The sequence below is a fragment of the Microcaecilia unicolor genome, chromosome 4 (genome assembly GCF_901765095.1).
Source record: "Microcaecilia unicolor chromosome 4, aMicUni1.1, whole genome shotgun sequence".
Lineage (NCBI taxonomy): Eukaryota > Metazoa > Chordata > Amphibia > Gymnophiona > Siphonopidae > Microcaecilia > Microcaecilia unicolor.
In genome coordinates this window covers 370,711,763-370,730,726 of record NC_044034.1, presented here as the reverse complement: position 1 = coordinate 370,730,726, position 18,964 = coordinate 370,711,763, and the positions used below count along the sequence as shown (strand labels likewise).

Sequence of the window (18,964 nt, the reverse complement as noted above, 5' to 3'; positions counted from 1 at the left end):
GAGATTCTGTTGCTACTATTTGAGATTCTAGATGGAATGTTGCTAGTGAAGGAGTGGCCTAGTGGTTAGAGTACTGGTCTTGCAATCCAGAGGTGGCCGATTCAAATCCCACTTCTGCTCCTTGTGATCTTGGGCAAGTCACTTAAACCTCCATTGCCTCAGGTACAAACTTAGATTGTGAGCCCTCCTGGGACAGATAATACAGACAGAGAGGGTAATACAGTATACAGTCAGAGAAGCCAAAAGAAAAAAGCAACACTGGGCCTTCAAGACTAGGACAACAGGAGTACTTTATTAGCCAAAGACCTGACACGGGCCGTGTTTCGGCGCCAGCAAGGCGCCTGCCTCAGGGATCAAATTGTGGATATAATAACGTACAGATGTTGAAATGCAGATGCCTTAAAGACAGTCAAGGTAGCTTGCATAGATTTCGCTATAACGTGAAAAAAAAACGCCAAAAGGGCTGGCTCCAGCAAAGAGCCTTCTCCTGTGTAATCCGGATTACACAGAAGAAGGCTCTTTGCTGGAGCCAGCCCTTTTGACGTTTTTTTTGCGTTATAGCGAAATCTACGCAAGCATCTGCGTTTCAACATCTGTACGTTATTATATCCACAATTTGACCCTTGAGGCAGGCGCCTTGCTGGTGCCGAAACACGGCCCATGTCGGGTCTTTGGCTAATAAAGTACTCCTGTTGTCCTAGTCTTGAAGGCCCAGTGTTGGTTTTTTCTTTTGGCCCTCCTGGGACAGAGAAATATCCAGAGTACCTGAATGTAACTCACCCTTGAGCTACTACTGAAAAAGGTGTGAGCACAATCTAAATAAATAAAGATTCTAGAATTCTAAAGAATAACAAGATTCCATGCAGACTTTCAAAGTGTAGCAACATTCCATGTAGAACCCCAAAGAGTAGCAAGATTCCATTCAGAATTCCAAGTACATTAAGTATTGCCATACTGGGAAAGACCAAAGGTCCATCAAGCCTAGCATCCTGTTTCCAACAGTAGCCAATCCAGGTCACAAATACCTGGCAAGGTTTTCCCCAAGTCCATTTAATAACGGTCTATGGACTTTTCCTTTAGGAAGCCGTCCAAACCTTTTTTTAAACTCTGGTGACAAATTATTATCACTAAATATTCTTTGGGAATGTCAAATGACAATATTTCTGTAGCAGGACCCTCTAAAGGATTCCCTCTGAGTCTGAGGCCCCTGCTTCTAAGTTAAACTCAATACGTAAGATGAAGTCATGGAGATCAGACTTGCCTGTCAGTAATGGGCCCTTCCTTTCTTGGTAAACCGTGGTGCAGGAGAAGCCGTGCTCACCCTTAAGGGGTGATTGCACAGTCTGGGTTGCAGCATCGCTGACTCAGCCACTCTAAAAAGATTGCACACAAGCCAGCTAGGCTAGATCCAGCAAGCTGCTGAAATTGAGGGGGAAGAGGAAGAAGACCTGCTGTTCCTGTTATGTAACTCGTCTTGAGCTACAACAGAAAAAAGGCTTGAGCCAAATTTACATCAAGGGACACAGGTTCAAATTTATACCCCGCATTATCCCACAAATCCCAGCCTAACTCTTTTATTTTGTAATTGTGAGCCCTCCATGAGCAGAAAAATACCTAATGTACCTGAATGCACACTACTTCAATGGCCTTCAGCCTCGCCTTTATTGAGTGATCCCCAAAATAAAGTATCTACAGTTCTTTAAAATCAGGGTAAAGCAATGCAATGCCACAAAAGAGAAATGGTAGCTCAAAGTCCTTGAACCTGAAGGACCCCTTCAAATCTCTTCCTCTAGATTCTTCTCCTGTTTGTGCAAGTGTCAAGTTTTGCCCTTTCTGTATTTTTAAATTTCCTCCAGTTTAGGCTCTGAGCTCTGTCGCCCCCTATCTACCTGGATACTTTATTTTAGCAGCTGGAGAACTGATTTGCCATTCTGCTCTTTTCTCCTATTTAAAAAGACAGGGGTCACTTTAAACATTTTTTTTTTGTACAACCTAGTAAGAGGCCGGTTACATTTATATTAATATTCTAACATTCAGCTTCTGGATAACCAGTTTTTATAGTAGGAGGCTGAGTGACAGTTTGTGCCTTGATCTGGATTCTTGCAAGTAAACCTCAAAACATCCAAGTAATCAGACAAACCTTGCAAAAACAGCATTTTGGACACATTTTGGACAAAAGCACCTGTCCCTCGTCTTTCTGTCTGGAGGAGTAGCCTAATGGTTAGTGCAGCAGCCTGAGAACCTGAGGAACTGGGTGCAAGAAGCCCGCAAAAGAATCGGTTGGACCGCTAGATGACTGAGGGGTAAAAGGGGCAATCAGGGAAGACAAAGTCATAGTGGAGAGATTAAATGAATTCTTTGCTTCGGTCTTCGCCGAGGAAGATTTGGGAGAGATACCGGTGCCAGAAATGATATTCGAAGCTGACAAGTCAGTGAAACTGAATGAAATCTCTATAAACCTGGAGAAGAGTAGCAAGTCTCCTGGACCGGATGGTATTCATCCCTGAGAACTGACAGAATTGAAAAATGAACTTGCTGAACTATTGTTAGTAATATGTAATTTATCTTTAAAATTAAATGTGGTTCTGGAAGATTGGAGGGTGGCCCATGTAATGGCAATTTTAAAAAAGGTTCCAGAGGAGATCTGGGAAATTATAGACTGGTGAGCGTGAAGTCGGTACAGGGAAAAATGGTAGAGACTATTATAAAGAACAAAATTACAGAGCATATTCAAAAGCATGGATTAATGATTTTCAGAAGGCGTTTGACAAAATACCTCATGAAAGACTCCTGAGGAAATAGGAGGTAGTATCCTATTGTGGATTAAACACTGGTTAAAAGAGAGAAAACTGAGAGTAGGGTTAAATGGTCAGCATTCTCAGTGGACAAGGGCAGTGACGATCCTAGGTCAGCTGCTACCCGGGGTGGATTGCCGATGCGCACCCCCCCCCCCCCCGGGTGCAACATGACACCCCCCTCGGTGCAATGACCCCCCCCCCCCCCCCGGGTGCATTCTTGGCTTCTGGGAGCAGCCGCACGGCTCTCGGCTCCGCTGGCTCCCTGCTCCCTCTGCCCCGGAACAGGAAGTAACCTGTTCCGGGGCAGAGGGAGCAGGGAACCAGCGGAGACAACAGATGCGCGGCTGCTCTCTGCACCCCTCCAGCGGTGAGCACCCGGGGTGGACCGCTCTTGGTACGCCCCTGGACAAGGGTAGATAGTGGGGTTCCCCAGGGCTCTGTGCTGGGACCGCTGCTTTTTAACATATTTATAAATGATCTAGAGATGGGAGTAACTAGTGAGGTAATTAAATTTGCTGTTGACACAAAGTTGTTAAATCACAAGAGGATTGTGAAAAATTACAACAGGACCTTATGAGACTGGGAGACTGGGCATCTAAATGGCAGATGATGTTTAATGTGAGCAACTGCAAAGTGATGCACGTTTGAAAGAGGAACCCGAATTATAGCTATGTGATGCAAGGTTCCACATTAGGAGTCACCGATCAGGAAAGGGATCTAGGTGTCATCGTTGATGATATGTTGAAACCCTGTGCTCAGTGTGCGGCGGCCGCTAAGAAAGCAAATAGAATGTTCGGTATTATTAGGAAAGGAATGGAAAATAAAAACGAGGATGCTATAATGCCTTTGTATCACTCCATGGTGCAACCGCACCTTGAATACTGTGTGCAATTCTGGTCACCACATCTCGAAAAAGATATAATGTAATTAGAAAAGGTGCAGAGAAGGGCAATGAAGATGATAAAGGGGATGGGATCACTTCCTTATGAGGAAAGGCTGAAACAGCTAGAGCTCTTCAGCTTGGAGAAAAGACGACTGAGGGGAGATATGATAGTGGTCTATAAAATAATGAGTGGAATGGAATGGGTAGATGTGAATCGCTTGTTTACTCTTTCCAAAAATACTAGGAATAGAGGGCACGCAAGAAGCTACAAAGTAGTATTTTTAAAATAAATCAAAGAAAATATTTCTTCACTCAATGTGTAATTAAACTCTGGAATTCGTTGCCAGAGAATGCGGTAAAAACAGTTAGCTTAGCGGGGGTTTAAAAAAGGTTTGGCTATCTTCCTAAAAGAAAAGTCAATAAGCCATTATTAAAATGAACTTGGGGAAAACCCACTACTTATTTCTAGGATAAGTAGCGTAAAATGTATTGTACTGTTTTGGGATTTTGCCATGTACTTGTGACATGGCTTGGCCACTGTTGGAAACAGGATACTGGGCTTGATGGACCTTTGGTCTGTCCCAGTATGGCAACACTTATGTAGTTATGTACTAATTGATTGTTATGTAATTGTTAGATATTCCTCTTCAAGAGAAGAGTTTTTCTCTGTTTTTTTTAACCTGCCTAGGAGTCCATTATGGATAATATGTGCGGAATATAAAACATAAACAGCTTAGCGATTTGAACATCAAATAAAGCGATTGCGATACCTTGACTTTCTCTAGGGAACTTTTCAGCTGCTGTTCATTTCCAGGCTCCAGTGGAAGACCTACAATGCTCTCTGCTTCTTCCAACCAGAAGATAAACTCATTTAAATCTTCTTGTAATTCCGATAGTGTGATCTTTTCTTCCTCCAGTCTGTAAGAAACATCAGAGACAGAATAGCATTATTTATTAAACTCCTTACAGTTTGACGATAGAGAAACTTGGTTTACACAAGCACATGGTGATGCTTTTGTGACTACTGACATATACCAGACTACATGCTTACATGAATGTAGTATGCTAGAGGGCCAGCACAACATGGTAAACAAGGTAAGTGTGGTGGAGAATGTTGACTTTTGAAGGCGCTAGGCTGGAGCAGAGCCATACCGTGGAGGCCTAGGGCCACGCTCAAGATTTACTGTGTCCAGCCCCTCTGTCAGGAAGTCATCAGAGTGGGTGGAATGTAGTAGCTCTGGAGAATAGGGCCTGCACTGATTTGTCCTGGGGGTGGGGGGGTGGGGGGTGGAGGAGGTGCTGCCTCTGTCCCTGGAGGGCTCACAATCTTGGTTTTTGTACCTGAGGCAATAGAGGGTTAAGTGACTTGCCCAGGGTCACAAGGAACCGCAGTGGGAATCGAACCCAGGATGCTGGGATTAAGGTCCACTGCTCTCATCTGCCCGCAACCTCGGAGTCATCCTCGACTCCTCCCTCTCCTTCTCTGCGCATATCCAGCAGACTGCCAAAAGCTGTCGCTTCTTCCTCTTTAACATCAGCAAAATTCGCCCTTTCCTCTCTGAACACACCACCCGAACTGTCGTCCATGCTCTCATTACATCTCGCCTTGACTACTGCAACTTACTCCTCACTGGCCTCCCACTCAGCCACCTATCCCCCCTTCAATCTGTTCAGAACTCTGCCGCACGTCTTATATTCCGCCTTAACCGATATACTCATATCACCCCTCTCCTCAAGTCACTTCACTGGCTTCCGATCAGATACCGCATACAATTCAAGCGTCTCCTCCTTACTTACAAGTGCACTCAATCTGCTGCCCCTCACTAGCTCTCTACCCTCATCTCCCCCTACGTTCCTGCCCGTAACCTCCGCTCACATGACAAATCTCTCCTCTCAGTACCCTTCTCCACCACTGCCAACTCCAGGCTCCGCCCATTTTGCCTTGCCTCACCCTATGCCTGGAACAACCTTCCCCAATCCCTACGCCAAGCCCCCTCCCTACCCATCTTCAAATCCTTGCTTAAAGCTCACCTCTTCAATGCCGCATTCGGAAACCTAACCTTTCGAACATATAGGTTGCCCCAATCTGTCTGACCTATCAGATTAACTGTACATTTGTCTTTTAGATTGTAAGCTCTTCGAGCAGGGACTGTCCTTCCATGTTAAATTGTACAGTGCTGCGTAACCCTAGTAGCGCTTTAGAAATGTTAAGTAGTAGTAGTAGTAACCATTAAGCCAGTCCTCCACCTTCCTCCAATTGAAAAGCTGAAAAGGGGGGTGGGCGGTAGAGCTTTGTGCCTGGTATGTTATGTGTGTGCAACATTAAATTTTACAGGATATAGGGTTGCATATATATGGAACGCTATTCATTAACATTTTCCAATCACTTAAAAACATCAAATTCTTTAAAATGGGTATTTTTTTAAAATTGCTGCTTGAAATGCTCTACAGTTTCATTGCTAGAAGGTTCTGTGTGCAAGAGCCATCAATGAAATTGTGACAGACCCGAAGATCATAGTGCAAGGCAAAAACAGAATTAGCAGGGCTTCAACATTAGGAAAGTCAGACAGTTCTGTTATGTAAGATCCGATGAGTCCAATGTAGAAGACATACAGCAGTGTTTCATTACAGAGAGAATTATTCTATTCTATTTTTTTCACTGCTTTTATTAGCCACCCTTAAAAAGGTCTGACGCGACTTACTATTCAAAATGAAGAAGCCATTGGATCCACAGGAATTCCACTTTCGACATATTTTGTACCTTGGGACAATGTTTTCAGTTATGGGGATGACTTTCTTCAGTAACTTTTACTGGCACCCCTGAGTTTTGATTATGGGGACAGTGACTTGGATTTTGATAAAGGGGTCTTTGAAGTTTGAAATTTAATATATTCCTAATTTGAATCCTGGACTGTCATTTAACCCTCCATTGCCCCAGGTACAAATAAGTACCTGCATATACCCCACAGAAAGACCCGAACCCCTGCCAGCCCAGCCGAGGTCTTTAACTTCTTCATCCTTGTGCTGTTAAACCTGCAATGCATCCTTCCAGTTGGACGGAGTTTGACGTCGCAGAACGTTGTACGAGCAGGACGTCAATGTGCTGCGACGTCAAACTCTGTCCAACTGGAAGGATGCATTGCAGGTTTAACAGCACAAGGATGAAGAAGTTAAAGACCTCGGCTGGGCTGGCGGGGGTTGGGGTCCCCCGCCAGCTGAAGTAATATTTTAAAAAACCGGCAGGAGCGGACCTCGGGGGGTAGGTGACTGCGGTAGGCGGGGAAAGGGTTGGCGGTAGGCGGGGGAGGGTTAACGGCGGTAGGGGGGTCCAGGGCGAAATCTGCGGGGGCCCACGCAGATACGCCCCTGGTATATACTATGTAAACTGCTTCAGATGTAGTCACAAAAACCACAGAAAGGCGGTATATCAAGTTCCATTTCTCTTTCTCTATTTGAGATTCTACAGGAATGTTGCTACTATTTGAGATTCTACATGGAATGTTGCTACTATTTGAGATTCTTTTGAGATTCTACATGGAATGTTGCTACTATTTGAGATTCTGTTGCTACTATTTGAGATTCTACATGGAATGTTGCTAGTGGAGGAGTAGCCTAGTGGTTAGTGCAGCGGACTTTGATCCTGGGGAACTGGGTTCAATTTCCACTACACCTCCTTGTGATTCTGGGCAAGTCACTTAACCCTTCATTGCCCCAGGCACAGATAAGGACCTGTATATACCATGTAAACTGCTTTGAATGTAGTTGCAAAAAACCACAGAAACAGCAGTATATTAAGACCCATTTCCCTTCCCCCAACACTAGCACATGCCCTTTTTACCGCAGCTTAGTCAAAGGGCCCCTAAGTGCTGTTGAAAATGACCGGTTAGCCCTAAACAAGTAATTTCACTGTCCAGAAGCTGTTTCTGGCTGGTTAAATTTATTTGTTGACATTTATATCCCACATTAGCCCAAACAAGTTTGAGTTCAACGTGGCTTACAATAAACAGTATAGGATACATAACAAAGAATAATGCAAAAGAAAGAAATTTGTTGTAAGAATCCAATTTTACAATACAATATCATAACACTTTGAATATCGACCCCCCCCCCCATGTTTATAAACACTGCACCTTCTATTAAATAATTCTGTGAACCAATTCACGACACCACCGTTTCCAGCCTCACTTACTCTTGTCAACAATAGAGAGTGATTTAATGTGTTAAAGGCTGCTGATGTATCAAATTGCAACAAAATCTTTTGATTTCCTTGGCTCGATGCTTCTTTTCACTTCAGAAACAATTGCTGTTAAAAGGAACTCAGTACTAAAATGAGGCTTAAACCCATCTTGAGATGGGTGTTAAGTGATCATATTTTTCTAAATAATTTGAACATTGCTGAGCCACCGAGGCTTCCAGTCATTTCGCTGCAGTGGGGATGCCTTACTGTGTTGGCAAAGCTTTACTCTTGGAGCCGAAATTAAATCGCTTGGCTGAGCTCATTACGAGACCCTCTTGCACTCTCAAGAAGTGCACAGGAAACCAACGGGGGGTGGAAGAAAAGAAGAGGACCTAATGGTAGGACCGCAACTGTTTGGCTTCTTGGAATTTCACCCTCAGTGACACAAACCAGACCTCTCTGTGGTTTACAGGTTCAGAAAGTCCAGTACATTGTCTTGAAGGATAAAGCCTCCGCCACAACTGTATTAAAACGCACTGGGATTGAAGGAGTGGTTAGCTGGTTTTTCCATTCGGCTTGAATTATCACTGTTTAGGTTTCTACTGGCAATGTCCTCACTGCTGGGACTTACTTGGGGACCTTCTGCATCCAACTGTTTATCTGCAACCCTCATCTACATCCAGGTTGTATGCCGGTTCTGTTATTACTACTACTACTACTACTTATCATTTCTAAAGCGCTACTAGACATACGCAGCGCTGTACACTTGAACATGAAGAGACAGTCCCTGCTCGACAGAGCTTACCAGGGCCGTGCCAACACGGTAAGTGAGGTAAGCATGGCAGGAGGGCGCCATCCTCAGGGGGGCGCCCCGCCGCACCATGCTTACCTCGCCCTCTTCTCCCCAGATCCTTTTCCTTTTTTTTTGTTTAAATTTACCTCTGTCCAGCGGCAGCGTAGCGTTAGTGAGGAGGCGGCGCTCCCCCGCCCCGACGTGTCAGTCTTCCCTTCGCTCAGTTCCGCCTTCTTCTGACATCAGAAATGACATCAGAAGAAGGCGGGACACTGAGCGAAGGAAAGACTGACACATTGGGGCGGGGGAGCGCCGCCTCCTTTTCACTAACGCTACGCTGGAAAAGGATCTGGGGAGAAGAGGGCGGGTAGTGTAGTGATCGTTTTCGGGCGGGGCCAACTGCAGGGGGGCGCCGGAGACCCTAGGCATGGCCCTGGAGCTTACAATCTAATTAGGACAGATAAACAGGACAAATAAGGGATAATGACACAGAGTAGCAAGATTCCGTGCAGAATCCCAAAGAGTAGCAACATTCCGGAATCCCAAAGAGTAGCAACATTCCAGAATCCCAAAGAGTAGCAAGATTCTAGAATCCCAAAGACTACCACTACTACTTATCATTTCTGTAGCGCTACTAGATGTATGCAGCGCTGTACACTTGAACATGAAGAGACAGTCCCTGCTCGACAGAGCTTACAATCTAATTAGGACAGACAAACAGGACAAACAAGAGATAAGGGAATATTAAAGTGAGGATGATAAAATAAGGGTTCTGAACAAGTGAATAAGGGTTAGGAGTTAAAAGCAGCATCAAAAAGGTGGGCTTTTAGCTTAGATTTGAAGACGGCCAGAGATGGAGCTTGACGTACCGGCTCAGGAAGTCTATTCCAGGCATATGATGCAGCAAGATAAAAGGAACGGAGTCTGGAGTTAGCGGTGGAGGAGAAGGGTGCAGATAAGAGAGATTTACCCTGTGAATGGAGTTCCTGGGGAGGAATGTAGGGAGAGATGAGAGTGGAGAGGTACTGAGGAGCTGCAGAGTGAATGCACTTATAGGTCAATAAGAGGAGTTTGAACTGTATGCGGAAACGGATAGGAAGCCAGAGAAGTGACTTGAGGAGAGGGCTAATATGAGCATAACGACACTGGCAGAATATTAGTCGTGCAGCAGAATTTTGAACAGATTGCTAAAAGCTAGTGATAAGAGGCCTGATTTGGGGCCAGACCTAGGGTTTTAAGTGCATTTACTCTGACTAATTCTCCGATGAGAACCATTGTCTTTATTTTTATGAGCTACCTCGCTTCTACGCCTAATTCTTAGTCATTCGTGTTTTAACTTATGCTTGTTTCACTTACTTGTAAATAAATAGCCTTTATTTTTATAATAACTGTCTTGTTTCCTTGTCAGTTCTCGAAGCAGTAGAACCTGAATTCGTGTAATTTGTGGGAACACCTGATAAAAGTTACTATTACACAATTTGCCCTTCCCACTTTTATAGTGCACACAAAAGCACTATACTGTAGCCAGCTCTGCCCACAGGCTGCAGCATTAAACAGGAGGGAGGGAAGACAGAGATTTGGGGGAGGAAAAAAGGAGGGAAGGAGTGCAAAGGGAGGGGGGAAGAAAGGACTGGATCAAGCTGGGCAGGGAATGAAGGAGAGAGAGAGAGAAAGAGAGAGAGGGAGGGCTGGGGTTAAGCTGGGGAGGAGGGAAAGAAAGTGCTGGTGGAAAGATCAGGTCTTTTTAGGGGGGAGAGGACTGCTGAGCTGGGGGGGGGGGGGAGCAGGAAGAGGAAGGAGAATGTGCTGGGGTGTATGATGGAAGGATGAAGATAGAAGGATGGTGAAGTGAGAAACAGAGGGAGTTAGGATGTGGGAGAAGGAAAATGCTGGCACCCGGCTGTGGAGGTGGGGAAAGAGTCCTGCTGCTAAGATGACATAAGACATAAGCATCACCACACTGGGACAGAGCAAAGGTCCATCTAGCCCAGCACCCTGTCTCCGACAGTGGCCAATCCAGGTCACAATCACCCGACAAGATCCATGGAGCAAAGCATTTTGTACTGCTTGTCCCACGAATAGTGGATTTTTCCCTATGTTCCTTTAATAACATTCTATGGTCTTTTCCTTCAGGAAGCCGTCCAAACCTTTCTTAAACTCTGCTAAGCTAACCGCCTTAACCACATTCTCCGGCAATGAATTCCAGAGTCGAATTACGCGCTGAGTAAAGAAAAAATTTCTCTTATTTGTTTTAAACTTACTGCACTCCAGCTTCATCGCATGCCCCCTTGACCTAGTATTTTTGGAAAGCGTAAACAGACGCTCCATATCTATCTTTTCCACTCCACTCATTATTTTATAGACCTCTATCATATCTCCCCTCAGCCGCCTTTTCTCCAAGCTGAAGAGCCCCAGCCGCTTTAGCCTTTCCTCATAGGAAAGTCGTCCCATCCCCTTAATCATCTTTGTTGCCCTTCTCTGCACCTTTTCCAGTTCCACTATATCTTTTTTGAGGTGGGCAAAGGTAGCAGCACAAGGTAAGCTCTGGTTGGGGGGGGGGGGGGGGGGGGGAGAGAGACTGCGGGGGATGCGCTAGAGGGGGTTTCCAGTGGATGACAGCTGGTAAATTTATACTGGACTAATCATCTTAGAACCACAAGACAGAAAGCCATGAACTCAACAGAGCACATAAAAGAGAAGGCCGGCCGAGGTGCCTGCCGAGCAACCGCAAGTAACATGGCGGCTGCCACACGGCAGCACCCTGGCTGAGCTCCCCTTCTCTTCTGGCTTCCCCACTTGCCTGGATGACATCACGGGGGACCCAGCCCGTCATTGGTGGGGAGGCCGGAGGAGGGAGGAGCCTCGGTTGGTGTCCCTCTGCACCGTATAAAAGCTGCCGACGAGACGAGGGGAGTCTCTCCATCGGCAGCGAGTGGTGCAGGAGTTTCAGGAGGCGCTTGAGAGACTTCACTGAAAAGGACTGGGAGAAAAGGGGGGGGGGGGACCCGGAGGACCTTGATGTTCAGCCCCCCCCCCCCCCGGGTTGTGGCGGAGGCACCCGAGCCTGGGAATTCTGGGATGTGCTGGAACAACAGGTGAAAGGAAGATCGGCCATTTCAGGCAAGGGACAGGAACACTCACTGGTGGCAGACCAATCACCTCACTGGCTATACATGGCAGGTGGAGCACTGGTTGTGGAGTGCAGTCCCAAGCAGACGGACGCTTGGCCACGCTGGGGGCTGAGTCATGGCTGGACGACGCGTGGGGCGGTGATGCAGGCTCTCTAGCTGGAAAGGCATAGTGGAGGGCAGAAGCATCTGAAACGTCAAGCACAAGGCTCGGGTGCTTCCTAGGGATTGTTTAATGTATTTTCAATAAAGTTGTGGCCATTTATTCCCCCAAAAAGAAAATCTGTCTCCTGCTTGATCTGTGAGTGCGTTAAGGGGAAGAGCGAGGGGGAGGGGGCGAGAGGGTGTGCAGCCTGCCTATGTTACTGTACCTGGGATCAACATCTGGTAGGAATCATACAACAAGACATGCAAATTTTCAACTGGTACCTTGATAACAGAGTTTAAAAGAGACAAGGAAACATTCTTCTTCCCAGGGGTTGTTTAATCACGGCAAGATTTCATGTTTATGATAGGATTAGTCAAGCATGTGCTACCCCCAGTAACGCATGCGGTGTTTAAATCTATCCACCTGCAATTAAGGGCTGAATTTTTTTTATTTGTACAGCCGTTTTAATCAATGTATTTACAAATGCAGTGGCTTCACTTTAACGTTTTGGCCTGCTTTATAGCTTTCATTATAAATAAGTTACCGCTGCATTCTCAGAATAGTTCTTGGGATGCAAATATACCAGAAACCAAAAGACAAAGGGCTGATTAAACAAGGAACACACACTGTATTTTTATTGCACCTGACGAATAATACAGTTCACAGCATTAATCTGTGCTGCAACACTCTTGCTACTTATCGTAAAATCTTTGTGAATACGGAATTGCTAACATATTCTGTATCACCCAGGTAACAAGGGGGTCGGCATTCAGGTTGAGGTAGCTACGTTTGAGGGGCTCCTACAGGGACTCCATCAGTGCCAGATAACTGGAGAGTGCTGCTAGGTATCTCCATAGGCTGCTGTGGTGGGTGGTCTGGAGGTGGAGCAAAGGCAGAGCCAGAAGTTATTCAAGCATCACTGATGCTCAGTGCTGGCGCCTTAATAACTCTCTAAGCAAGATGGACCACCTAAATAGTGGTCCCAACTGCCTGACAGTGATCCAGGTGGGCCGATGATCAGAAGCAAATGCAGGCGCTAGACACTATCAGGGCTGCCGGCGCTCCCCCCTCCGCTGCTGCCCTCGTTGCTCCCCCCCCCCCCCACCACTGCCACTCCTGTCGCTCCCCCTGCTTCTGCCACCCCCCGCCACTGCAGTCCTCGGTCTCACCTGCCTGCATCCTCGGTTCCGGGCACCCTGTATTCAATGCGGCAGTCGCAGATCACCTCTCTTCTGGCCTTCCCTTCCTGTGTCCCGCCCTCGTCTGATGTAACTGCCGGTTTCCGCGAGGGCAGGAGAAAGGAAGGGAAGGCCAGAAGAGAGGCGATCTGCGACTGCCGCATTGAATACAGGGTGCCCGGAACCGAGGATGCAGGCAGGTGAGACTGGGGCCTGCAGCGCCGGCGGCCTGACCCCGGCGCCGGGCCCCCCCCCCCGCCCCACCCTCTCAGCGGCCCTGATAGCGTCTAGCGCCTGCATTTGCTTCTGATCATCGGCCCACCTGGATCACTGTCAGGCAATTGGGACCACTATTTAGGTGGTCCATCTTACTTAGAGAGTTCTTAAGGCGCCAGCACTGAGCATCAATGATGCTTGAATAACTTCTAGTTCCGCCTCCAGACCACCCACCACAGCAGCCTATGGACATAACCTAGCAGAAAAATAATGAAGTAAATCATACAATAGAAGGGAAGAGAAGTGAAACCGTGTAATGAGTTGAAAACTAGACAGGAAGCCTTAAAAATAATCCTGGCATTTTACCTGCAGCCAGTGGAAATCCAACAACAATGGGTTAACTATATAAAATTTGCTGCAGGAAATGGATAATCTTAGCCACTGTATTCTGCAAGATCTGCAATGGAGTGGAACAGGTGGATGTGAAGCGTCTGTTCACGCTTTCCAAAAATACTAGGACTATGGGGCATGCGATTAAACTACAGTGTAGTAAATTTAAAACAAATCGGAGAAAATTTCTCTTCACCCAATGCATAATTAAACTCTGGAATTCGTTGCCGGGGAACGTGGTGAAGGCTTGGCAGAGTTTAAAAAGGGGTTGGACGGTTTCCTAAAGGATAAGTCCATAGACCGCTACCAAATGGACTTGGGAAAAATCTACAATTTCGGGAATAACATGTATAAAATGTTTGTACATTTGGGAAGCTTGCCAGGTGCCCTTGGCCTGGATTGGCCGCTGTCGTGGACAGGATGCTGGGCTCGATGGACCCTTGGTCTTTCCCAGTGTGGCATTACTTATGTACTTATGTCCTCTACTTGGCTCACTTTTATTACATAGAGCAGTGATTTAACCTATTGTGATGTCATAGTGGCTCATTCCACCAATAAGAGCCAACCTCATTAGTGATGTCACAATGGCTTGATTGTATAGAATGTTTGTACGTTTGGGAAGCTCGCCAGGTGCCCTTGGCCTGGATTGGCCGCTGTCGTGGACAGGATGCTGGGCTCGATGGACCCTTGGTCTTTTCCCAGTGTGGCATTACTTATGTACTTATGATTAAGTCGGGTTTTTTTTTTTTTGGAAGACCAAGATATAACAAATTACAGTAGTCTAATTGTGGCAGTATATAGGATTGAACCACAAGAGTAAAGTGTTTTGCAATGAAAAAAGCTCAAATGGTTCTTAGTTGTTTGAATTTGAAAAATACCCTTTTCATCAAACTATTAATCCGTGGATCAAACGAGAGAGCTGAATCGAATAAGACACCTAAAGCAGGGGATACCCTGACCACCAGTAATAACTGAGAAAAATCTAAAGAGATCTCAGTTGGAATTGTAGATAGTGTATTACTAAACCAAACCACTCTGATTTTCTCTGCATTAAGCATCAGCATGTGCTTAGTGGCCCATAACTTTAGATTATTAATACATAATGACACTGCAGAAGAAGTTGAGGTTAGAGTGTTGGAGCCAAATAAAAATTTCAACAGTATAAGAGAATGAACAAGTGCCTGAAGGGAGATCAAAAGTGCTCACAATACTCATAACTAAATTAAATAAAATTGGTGAAAGGATGAGGAATCCCACCCAGTGGAACCCAAGGTTTAGAGTTTTCTCCGTTTTTCACAACACAATAACTTTATTTTATCAGGAATTCCTGAAACCAGGTGAAGACCACGTCAATAATTCCAAGCTCATGACGGATATCAAACACGATGGAGTGGTCAACAGTATCAAAAGCACCCAAAATATCAAATTCCATCAGTAAAGATTGGGTACCACGACTGTTTCTGATATTAAGAGTGTTGGCTCTGTACTGTGGTACTTTCTAAAACTAAATTGTGAGTCATGCAATTATGAGAATTTGTCTACATAACACATCAGTCTTCTACCAACAACTGCCTCCAACACATTGACAAACAAAGAAATGCTAGCTATCAGTTTGGACATATCTGCACAGACGAGTACGGCAAGGGTTCACAGAACATTGTTTTCTGGAAGTTATGCACTAAGGGGCCCTTTAATTAAGCCGCATAGGTGCCTACGCGCTCGGCTACCGCATGGATGGGGTGGTAATTTAATTTTTTTGCATGCACCCACTATGCGCACTGGAAAATTTCCGGCACACGGCCACTAACCGGGCGGTAATTAACATTGTATGTGCGCTGATGATTACCACCCGGTTAATGCATGATACCTTACTACTAAGTCAGTGGGTGGCGGTAAGGTCTCAGGCCCAAAATGGATGCGCGCCAATTTTCATTTCGACACGTCCATTTTCAGCCAAAAAAGGCCTTTTTTTGTAGGTGTGCTAAAAAATGAATCTGCACGCGTCCAATACACGCGTCTATACCAGCGCAGGCCACTTTTCGGTGCACCTTAGTAAAAGGACCTCTTAAGTAGCAGTCCCCCGTGCCCCTGCATTGCTCCGCCTACATGAATGCCCTCCTTGCATTCATGCGCTGTGCCATTTATGCGGTAGTTCTGATTTGACGTGCGTTCTATGCACGTAGGCACCTATGCATCTCAGAAAAAGGGCCCCTTAATAAAATACTGACTGCTGGGGGCTGAATTTTGTTTTTTAGTAACTAGTCGATGAGTTTATGTTTTTTTCATACTCCACGTGAGGAGTCATAGACCAAGAAAGGGATCTAAGTGTCGTCGTTGACGATACGTTGAAACCTTCTGCTCAGTGTACTGCTGCGGCTAAGAAAGCAAATAGAATGTTAGGAAAGGAATGGAAAACAAAAATGAGGATGTTATAATGCCTTTGTATCGCTCCATGGTGCGACCGTACCTCGAATATTGTGTTCAATTCTGGTCGCCGCATCTCAAAAAAGATATAGTGGAATTAGAAAAGGTGCAGAGAAGGGCGACGAAAATGATAGAGGGGATGGGACCACTTCCCTATGAGGAAAGGCTAAAGCAGCTAGGGCTCTTCAGGTTGGAGAAAAGGCAGCTGAGGGGAGATATGATAGAGGTCTATAAAATAATGAGTGGAGATGAACGGGTAGATGTGAAGCGTCTGTTTACGCTTTCCAAAAATACTAGGACTAGGGGGCATGCGATGAAGCTACAATGTAGTAAATTTAAAATGAATCGGAGAAAATTTTCCTTCGCTCAATGTGTAATTAAACTCTGGAATTCGTTGCCAGAGAATGTGGTAAAGGTGGTTAGCTTAGCGGAGTTTTAAAAAAGGTTTGGCTGGCTTCCTAAAGGCCTGTTTTACAGATGCGCTAAAAAATGGATTGGCCGCGTGCCCAAAATCCACGCCTACACTATCACAAGCCATTTTTCAGCGCACCTTAGTAAAAGGATCCCTAAGTTCTTTATATCTTGATATAGCACCTATCAAAAGGTCATATCTAAGCTGCTGACAATCCATTAGTATTAACTAAAATCTAAGTTAAAAAAACCCAGATACAAAAGTTACATATTCTGATAGAAAAATAAAAGCACAGAATTTGCTTGAATTGTGGATCCGCATCTAACACCTGCTTTTCTTTCTCATCTTTCTCTGCTTATATAGATCTCTACTAGTCACAAACCATTAAAAGTAAAAATGTCTTAAGGCTTATATTAAATTTCTGATAGGAAGTTGGATTAGGCTGCACTGGTTTGAGATTTCCCTACTACTACTACTACTACTATTTAGCATTTTTATAGCACTACAAGGCGTACGTAGCGCTGCACAAACATAGAAGAAAGACAGTCCCTGCTCAAAGAGCTTACTAGTAAAGCGGAGTTAAACAGTATCGTGAAATTTGCTGCTGGTTGGACTAAAATCCAGGACTTAGAAATACAATGTGTGTGAAATCAGGCAGACAATCCCTTTGCTATAAAGCATAAACAGAATCTAATAACAGCAGAGAAAACTTAAGACCCATCCAGTCTGCCGCTTTCATTCTTATTATAAGGCCACTGATTCCAGTCTGTCTCTGGATTTTCTCTCACTTGTTCACATCAAGGACCCCCCTCTGCCTATCACATGCGATTTAGTTACAATAAAGAATGTTCCTGGGACTTCACAGGCCAGTGACCATTCTGCAGTAAAGGAAAAAGTCTTCCTTTTAGATTCCAATTCCAGTTTCTACACTCTGTGTCCACATCAGGATCACTGTCTAAGCTGAGTATGAGTCCTCCAACTTTATTGCTGCCAGTGGGGGGCACTGTGTCAAATTTGTGCTTTCCAGTGCTACTAGGGACAAGCAGGTTCCCGAACTCCTGCAGAGCTTGCCTGTCCCTCACTATTAAAAAATGTGATAGGGAAACAGCACCTCTCACTGGTAGGTCTGTAGGTAGAGGAATCCCGCTCAGCTTAGGGGGAACAGCGATTGTGGATGTGTCCAGTTCAGTAGCAAAGAACTTTCTTCAATTCAGTCACCTTACTTTCTAACTCTTCCTACTTTCCTACCCATCTATATGTTCCATCTTTGCTTATACCCTACGCTGTCTATTAAAATGTTCTATTACATATTGTGTTGACATTGTAAGTAGTATATTATCCTGCTTATAATCGAAAGAGAAAAACGCCTATATTGTGACCCAAATCGGGAGATAGACGTTTATCTCCCAAAAACGAATAAAGCGGTATAATCAAAAGCCGAATTTGGACGTTTTCAACTGCACTCCGTCGCGGATGCGGACAACGTTGATGGGGGCGTGTCGAAGGCGTGGTGAAGGCGGAACTGGGGCGTGGTTATCTGCCGATCAGAGATGGGCGCCTTTCGCCGATAATGGAAAAAATATGCGTTTTTAGCGAGAATTTACGGCACTTTTCCTGGACCCTGTTTTTCCACGAATAAGGCCCCAAAAAGTGCCCTAAATGACCAGATGACCACTGGAGGGAATCGGGGATGACCTCCCCTGACTCCCCCAGTGGTCATGAACCCCCTCCCACCACAAAATATGCTGTTTCACAACTTTTTATTTTCACCCTCAAATGTCATACCCACCTCCCTGGCAGCAGTATGCAGGTCACTGGAGCAGTGGACTTCAGGCAGGTGGACCCAGGCTCATCCCCCCCCCCCACCTGTTACACTTGTGCTGGTAAATGGGAGCCCTCCAAACCGCCCCCCAAACCCACTGTACCCACGTGTAGGTGCCCCCCTTCACCCCTTAGGGCTATAGTAATGGTGTAGACTTGTGGGCAGTGGGTTTTGAGGGGGATTTTGGGGGCTCAACACCCAAGGGAAGGGTGCTATGCACCTGGGAGCTGTTTTACCTTTTTTTTTTTTTTTTGTAAAAGTGCCCCCTAGGGTGCCCGGTTGGTGTCCTGGCATGTGAGGTGGACCGGTGCAGTACGAATCCTGCCCCTCCCACGAATAAATGTCTTGGAGTTATTCGTTTTTGAGCTGGGCGTTTTCGGTTTCCATTATCGCTGAAAAACAAAAACGCCCAGCTCAAAAAAAGATAAATGTCCATGTTTTTTCGAAAATACGATTCGGTCTGCCCCTTCACGGACCCGTTCTCGGAGATAAACGCCCATGGAGATAGGCGTTTCTGTTCGATTATGCCCCTCCATGCCATACTTTGTATTATTTGAATACTAGTAAAAAAGGCCCGTTTCGTAAACAAATGAAA

At 45.5% G+C, this 18,964-nt stretch overlaps 1 protein-coding gene across 2 annotated transcripts in view; it reads right to left on the bottom strand.

Moving 5' to 3' along the window:
- Nucleotides 1-18,964, bottom strand: part of DMD (dystrophin) — a 2,615,032-nt gene that overhangs the window by 733,665 nt on the left and 1,862,403 nt on the right. For both annotated transcript variants that reach the window (XM_030202363.1, XM_030202359.1), the window contains one exon: nucleotides 4,452-4,599. In XM_030202363.1, coding sequence (XP_030058223.1) covers nucleotides 4,452-4,599 — 148 coding nt within the window. The remainder of the gene's footprint in view (nucleotides 1-4,451; nucleotides 4,600-18,964) is intronic.